This window comes from Microtus oregoni, unplaced genomic scaffold (genome assembly GCF_018167655.1).
Source record: "Microtus oregoni isolate MIOR12 unplaced genomic scaffold, Mior012 000007F_ref0000211, whole genome shotgun sequence".
Lineage (NCBI taxonomy): Eukaryota > Metazoa > Chordata > Mammalia > Rodentia > Cricetidae > Microtus > Microtus oregoni.
The window spans coordinates 10,987,476-10,995,131 of NW_024543066.1; the positions used below are offsets into that span (position 1 = coordinate 10,987,476).

General features: G+C 47.8%; 1 protein-coding gene across 1 annotated transcript in view; it reads left to right on the forward strand.

Moving 5' to 3' along the window:
* LOC121451104 (core histone macro-H2A.2) overlaps positions 1 to 7,570 on the forward strand; it is a 36,255-nt gene extending 28,685 nt beyond the window's left edge. Inside the window, exons 7-9 of the mRNA XM_041656613.1 lie at positions 2,285 to 2,374; positions 4,571 to 4,745; positions 6,757 to 7,570. Coding sequence (XP_041512547.1) covers positions 2,285 to 2,374; positions 4,571 to 4,745; positions 6,757 to 6,922 — 431 coding nt within the window. The 3' untranslated portion in view covers positions 6,923 to 7,570. The remainder of the gene's footprint in view (positions 1 to 2,284; positions 2,375 to 4,570; positions 4,746 to 6,756) is intronic.
* Positions 7,571 to 7,656: the final 86 nt, after the last annotated feature.

Genomic DNA, 7,656 nt, shown 5'->3' on the forward strand with positions numbered 1-7,656 from the left:
GTGGTAGCCCCAGACTGCTGGGCTCACTGTGTCTCTGGCACCAGAGGCCACTTGCTATGCTTGAAAGTCGGTGGGGTGGCACTGGGCGATAACAGAACTACAAAAACAGTCCTGAGCCGGGCGATGGTGGCGCACGCCTTTAATCCCAGCACTCGGGAGGCAGAGGCAGGCGGATCTCTGTGAGTTCGAGCCCAGCCTGGTCTACAGAGCTAGTTCCAGGACAGGCTCCAAAGCCACAGAGAAACCCTGTCTCGAAAAAAACAAAAAAAACAAAAAAACAAAAAAAAAAACCCAAAAAAAACAGTCCTGTTTCTTCCCCTGTGTGCATGCCACAGACCCTCACGTTGCCGTCCCTCTTAAGAAGGCTCTCCCCAGTGTGGAAGAGCTCCCCCTAGTGGCCGAATCTCAAGCTCTGATTTTGGGAATGTCTCCCCCACTGTGGAAGGGTTCTCCCTAGTGGCCGAATCTTCAGCTCTGTTTGGCTTGATGTCCTTTCTGTGCACACAAAGCAAGATCCTGTTTCAGACATCCTCATAATTCTGCATCTTTATGTCCAAAACATCAAAAGAGATGCTTCTCTGTTTTGAAGTAGGGTGGGGTGAAGTGCACTGTTGCGGAAGCAAAAAGTCAAGTTTGGACCCCACTGGTACACCCTATGGCTGACCTCATGGCCGTCAGAGGAGGTGAGATGGGATGAGAGACAGGCAGACAGGCGAGAGAACGACCTCTGAGTCACCTTGGTCTCTCTCCAGGCACTTACAGATTGTTCTAGCTGTGTGACTTCGGGTGTGTTTCCTAACCTCCCTGAACCTCAGTTTCCTCATCCGTAAGTGAGGATACAGTCTGAAGACCAGATGGCACAGGGCTAGATAAAAGACCGGCTCACGCCCACTCTGTAACAGACAGATCTTTATTGTTGCTTCATCACTAGGAGACACGCCGTCACATGCCCACCCTGTACCACCAGCATGCAAGCCAGTTATCCTGTCCAGCCCAGGCCCTGATTTGTTTATTTTTCTTTTTAATCTTGTGCTAGGGGATTCAAGTGTAGCTCGGTGGTAGAACCTGTGCTTAATTTGCACGAAACCCTAGAGTCAGTCTGCAGCACAAAAATTAAAATGTAAAGACATTCACTACCAAGCCTAATGACCCGAATTTGGTCCCTGGGAGCCACATGGTAGAAGAAGAGAACTAACTCACCCAAGTTGTCCTTTGACCTATACACACACACACACACACACACACACACACACACACACTAAATGAAAGGGGAGAGCAAGTCTCTTAACCCATGGCCTCTCCTACTCCCATACCTTTTTGCAGTTTATTTGCTGAGAAGCAAGACCAGTTTTCTCCTAGTCTGGATTCTGTTGTCTGCAGTATCACTAAACACGTTTCTGCCTGTTTATCTGTTTGAATCAATGGTAGATCTGGAGACTTCAAGATATTCAGGCTCGAGAAAGAGGGTCTTGGGCAGTTCTCAACCTGTGGGTAGAGACCCTTTTGGGGGTAGAATGACCCTTTCACAGGGGTCGCCTGAGGATTAATAACAGTAGCAAAATGACAGTTATGAAATAATAGTCATGAAAATAATGTTATGGTTGGGAGTCACCATGACATGAGGAACCATATTAAAGGGTCGCAACGTTAGGAAGATTGAGAATTGCTGTATAGGGGCATGACCCTATCGCAGAGTGTTTGCTGGGTTCAGTGCCCAGCACTAAAAGACAACTGGACGAGAGTCCATGGCCAGTGATACACCAGTGTTTCCTTAGATTTCCTTTCATGAGGACTCAGCTCTCATGATGCCCCTTCAACTTTACACACTCGGCAGTGGTTGAGAATTGGTGTAATTCTTACACAGATGTGAGCCACCATGGCCCGTTTATTCTGTGAATCTAGCATGAGCCGTGTTGGGTTGGCATGTGAAAGGTTTGGATTTGGGATTTTCCGGATTGGGGTGTTCTGCCTTGCTGGGACGTGGTTCAGTGGCAGATTATTTACCCAGGTTGTTGTGGGGGGAGTGTCTTAGATTCCATGCTGGGCAACACAAGAAAAAAGAGACGTGTGTGTGTGTGTGTGTGTGTGTGTGTGTGTGTGTCCTTTAACAAGGATTGTCATCCTTTAGTCTGACCTCTGTGCGGTGCCTCCAGTGACCACTGGCAAACCAGGGTAACAAATGGGACATGGCACCTTTGGTTAAGACTTTCCTAACATACTAACAAGCCCAGCAATATGACTCTGTTGAAAAGTCGTTCACCACAGCCCCCATTGTTCTTTGTAGGTAAAGCCTTGGAAAAGGCAGGGGGTAAAGAGTTCTTGGAAACAGTAAAGGAGCTTCGCAAATCCCAAGGCCCTTTGGAAGTGGCAGAAGGTAAGTGTTAGACTGGCTACGTCTCAGCCTGACTCAACCCCTTCCTTACAGTCTCCAGCCTCCCACACCCATACATGGTCACTGCATACAACAGAAAATGTCATCCCTAAAACCCACGTTAAAAAGCCAGGCACTGTATAGTGTTCTGCCTGCATGTATCCCTGCAGGCCAGAAGAGGGCACCAGATCTCATTACAGATGGTTGTGTGTGAACCTTTTCAAAGATACTAAAACGAGTGGAAAATCTTTACCTCTTAGAATTGGTAAAAGGACCTAATTACAGTCCAGGCCTTTACACAGCTACCCCTGCCAGACCCTGCTGGGGGCCCATGTGCCCCATGCATGTTCTCCAAGCCAGACCAGTCCATGCTGAGCCTCTCCACATGCACTGTGCTGTAGATGTCAGTGTAGCCCTGAAAGAAGAGATTTATAGCCAAGCCAGGAGCCCAGGGTCACACGGTGCATCTCTTACCAGGCTGCCCAGATGCATGGCAGAGGCTCAGAAAAGATGGTCAAAGGAACTGGGAGTGAAGGACACAACCAAGCATGGGGACAGAAAAGTCACTTCTGATGATTGATGGCCACAGGGACTTTCCTCAAACTCCTCAGTAGCCATGGTTCTCACCAGGCCTGTCAATAACGGGGGCCATGTTTAGGGGAATAAAAATTCTTTTTAAAGAGAGAGGGAAAGGATGTGGTAGTTTACAACACCCCACACACACATAAAATCATGGGGAGTAGCTATTAGGATACGTGACTTGGTTGGAGAAGGTATGACCTTGCTGAAGGAAGTGTGTCACTGTGGACATGGGCTTTGATATCTCATATATGCTCAAGTGTCTCAGACCACTTCCTGTTGCCTGCTAGATCAAGATGTAGCTCCTTCTCCACCCTCAGCTTCAGCACCATTTCTGCCTGCATGCTGTCATGTCCCACCATGATAATAATGGACTGAATCTCTGAAACTGTAAGCCAGCTAATTAAATGTTTTCTTTATAAGAGTTGCTGTGGTCATGGTGTCTGTCTCTTCACAGCAATAGAAACTCTAAGGGTGGGAGGGAAGGAGGGAGGGAGGGATGGAGGGAGGGAGGGAGGGAAGGAAGGAAGGAGCTAGAGAGATGGCTTGGTGGTTAAGAGCACTGATTGCTCTTGCAGAGGAATTGTTCAATTCCCAGCACCCACATGGTAACTCACAACTGTCTATAACTTCAGATCCAGGGGATCTGATGCCATCTTCTGGTCTCTAAAGGCAGTGCAGACATAGATGTAGGCAAAACATCCTTACACATAAAATAAAATAATATTTTAAAGAGAAAGAAAGGAAGGAGGGCCTAGAGAGATGACTCAGCAGTTAAATGCACTGGCTGCTCTTCCAGAACACCTGGGTTTAGTTCCCAGCACCCACATGGTGGCTCACAGCCATATTTAACTCCAGGCCCGGGGATTTGCCCTTTTCTGGTCTAATTGGGCACTGTATACATACAATACACAGACATGCATGCAGGCAAATACCCATCCCTATAAAAACATTTTTTAATTAAACCTTGTCAGGTGGTGGTGGTGCATACTTTTAATCCCAGCACTTGGGTGGCAGAGGCAGGCAAATCTCTGAGTTGTAGGACAGCCTGGTCTACAGAGTGAGTTCCAAGACAGCCCGGGCTACACAGAGAAACACAGTCTTGAAAAACTTAAAAAAAAAAAAAAAAAAGCCAGGCACTGTGGCACACACCTTTAACCCTGGTGTCATGGCAAGTCAACAAAAGTAACCAGTATGGCAACCTTGGCAGTCCATCTCCAGTATTCTTAACTGCAGTTACAAAGTACCCTCGGCCATGTCAGGGAACCCTGGGATTCGACATTTAGAATGGCCCTTACTCGACCTCCCACAGCCCCAGATGTGATTCTGATATGTTCCTGTTGCTAGGATCCACTGAGGTGGTTCCTGACTCGGGGCCTGGGGACAGGTCACCAGCTATGATAAACTTGTCTCATCAACACCCAGACTAAGGTGTCTGACCAGAGCTCTGCATCCTGCCACACTCTCCTCACGGTGGCAGGGAGGGGTCCAGCCACCCGCACTTTCACTTCCTCGTCCTCCAGGATCTCACAGGATTACCTGTGAGGCCCAGGATCGTCACCCAGCTTTAAGGTGGGACTCGGGAAATAACCTCCTGCCTTTCCCTTTCCTGTGTCCCAGCTGCCGTCAGCCAATCCAGTGGACTCGCAGCCAAATTTGTCATCCACTGTCACATCCCCCAGTGGGGCTCCGACAAATGTGAAGAGCAGCTGGAAGAGACCATCAAAAACTGCCTGTCTGCCGCCGAGGACAAGAAGCTCAAGTCCGTCGCCTTCCCGCCTTTCCCCAGTGGCAGGTAGGACACGGTTTCTTAGTTGACGTCCCCAGCCTTTCTGTTCCAACAAACCGGCTACTCGCCAACATGGCCACATTCCGTCAGCCCATTCTAGAAGACACAGCCAGCAGGTTCGGTAGACAACAGAGAAAGAAGCCCAATTTTCTACCTTTCAAACAGAGACAAGTCCCTGGCGTGGGATGGCAAATCTCCATAGCCTAGGGCCAGCACTCCTGCCTTGTGGATATCAATGCCCAGAACTGAAAGACACCATGGGTGAAGGCAGGTAGCATTTTAGTTTTATGTATGCGTGTGGGTACACATGTGTGTCATATGTGTACGTGCGTGTGGAAACCAGTGTCATTCCTCAGGTAACTAACACTCTTGTTGCTGTGATAACACATTCTATCCTGAAGTAACTTAGGGACACAAAGCGTTTATTTGCCTTACACTTCCCGGTCACAGTCCATGTCGAAGTCAGGCAGGAACTAAAGGCAAGAGTTTGATAAAGAAACCTTGAGCAAATGCTGCTTGCTGGCTCACTCCCTGGCTTCTACTTAGATAGCTCTTCATACAACCCAAGATCATCTGCCAAAGGAACGGTGTTGCCCACAGTGGGCTGGGCCCTTCCATATCAATCATCAATCAAGACAGTCCCTTCCAGACATGGCCACAGGCCAATCTGATCTGGGAAATTCATCAACTGAGGTTTCTCCTCTCAGATGACTAAGATACCCATCTTGTTTTTGTTTTGAGAAAGGGCCTTACTATTGTCTCTTGGCTAGGCTGGAACTCACAATGTAAATTAGGCTAGTCTTAAACTCAGAGAGATCTGCCTACCTGTCTCCTGAGTGCTGACTGTATTACCACACCCCACCACCTTGAGTTTTGTTGCTGTTGTTTTGGTTTGAGGAATTTTTTTTTTTTTTTGCTTCTTTGTTTGAGATAGGGTCTGGCCTGGAGGTCAGTGGCCCATGCCTTTAATTCCAGATCTCTGAGTTTGAAGTCAGCCTAGTCTATACAGAGTAAGTTCTAGGACAGCCAGGACCACACAGAGAAACCCTGTCTTGAAAAACCAAAACCAAAAAGAAAAAAGGGGGTGGGGGGAGTCTCATTATGTAACCTTGACTGCCCTGGAACTCACTGTGTAGATCAGGCTGGCCTTGAACTCACAGAGATCTGCCTGCCTCTGCCTCTCACATCAGGTTAGGCTGACTGGCCAGCCAGTCTCAGGGATCTACCTGTCTTTGGGGTTACAGACATTATCACCATGCCCAGCCTCGGTGTATTTGCTCTGAGAAACTCAGGTCACATGCTTGTGTGGCAAGCCCTTTCCCCACTAAGCCATCCCTGCATCATGCCCCATGTTTGTTTCAGACACCTGTCTGCTTTATGTAGTACTGGGGGACCTAACCCAGCATGTTAGGCACAAACATTGACCAACTGAGCCCCAGCAATTATGAAAGACCCTTGTCGGATAATCTGGTTTGAAGGAGGAAAAAAAGTTTGCTTTTTGAAGACATGGTCTTATAAATGTGAAATCAATAGAGTTTATCCTTGAGCCGGCTGACACAGATTCAAATTTGGGACATCCTTTACGTACCAGCTCTGTGACCTTGACTGAAAGTATGTAGCATTCTTTCATACGTGGTTAGTATGTAGCAGGGACATCTCCACCAACCCGTGTCCTCCCCTGGACTTGTGCCAGTGACTTGTGAACTGGCCCTGTGCTTGGTGAGTTCCACACCATACAAACAAGGGTCCAGGGCCGGAATGAGAAGAAACTGTTATTAGGGTGTGGTGGTACATCCTTTTAATTCGTGCACTCTGGAAGGCAGAAACAGGCAGATCTCCGAGTTCATGGGCAGCCTGGTCTGCACAGTGAGTTCCAGGCTAGCCAGGGATACCTAGTGAGACCCTGTCAAAACAAGAACAAAAAGAAACCAACATCCCTCTCCCCAAGCTAAGAAAGAATTACAGCAGTGGGTACAAGAACCGAAATGACACGGGCTCTTCTTTCGTTTGGTCATAGAAACTGCTTTCCCAAACAGACGGCCGCCCAGGTGACCCTCAAGGCCATCTCAGCCCACTTTGACGACTCGAGTGCATCCTCACTGAAGAATGTGTACTTTCTGCTGTTTGACAGCGAGAGCATCGGCATCTACGTACAGGAGATGGCCAAACTGGACACCAAGTAGCTCTCCGGTGGGGAGAGTCAGGGTCACGTCTCCAGAGCGGGGGTTTTATTTTTTAAAAGGATTGAGGACGGGTGACGTGGCAGGGGAGCGGAGGGCGGCTGAGAGGGGAGCAGAGGCAGCGGAACAGGGCCTGACTGCCTGGGGAAGGGGCCCAGCGCATTTTATATACTCTTTACAAAAGGCCTCTTCCGAAATTAACCAGGTCTCCACCAAGGGTTTTTTTTCCATGTGTTTTCTTCCTGTTGTTTTAGAACTTTTTTTAAAAAAACAAACAAAAATAGACCTTGTTTAGATTTATAGCATTGACTTTCTCTCTCTCTCTCTCTCTCTCTCTCTCTCTCTCTCTCTCTCACACACACACACACACACACACACACACACAAGTCTTTTCAAAGTTCTTAAGTGTTTGGTTCCTCCTTTTTCCAAGTCAGGAGGGCATGACAGCCACTTGGGTGTATTGGCTGTCTCCCTCAGTGGAGAGAAGACGGGAAAGACGTCCTAGGGTGCTTTTCTCTTCTGTAATAGGGTCCCCTCCCCGACCCATAAAATATTTGTAACTACACCTAAAAGGGTTTTGCCTTGGGATTTTTGTTTGTTCGGTTTTGTTTTTTAAAGAAAAAAGAAAAATGAAAGGAAAAAAAATAAAAGATCCAGTGTCTTTCTTATAACATATCCATTTATTGCCATATTTCCTCTTCTTGACTGTCTTCCCGGGAAGATTCTTCAAGAGTGTT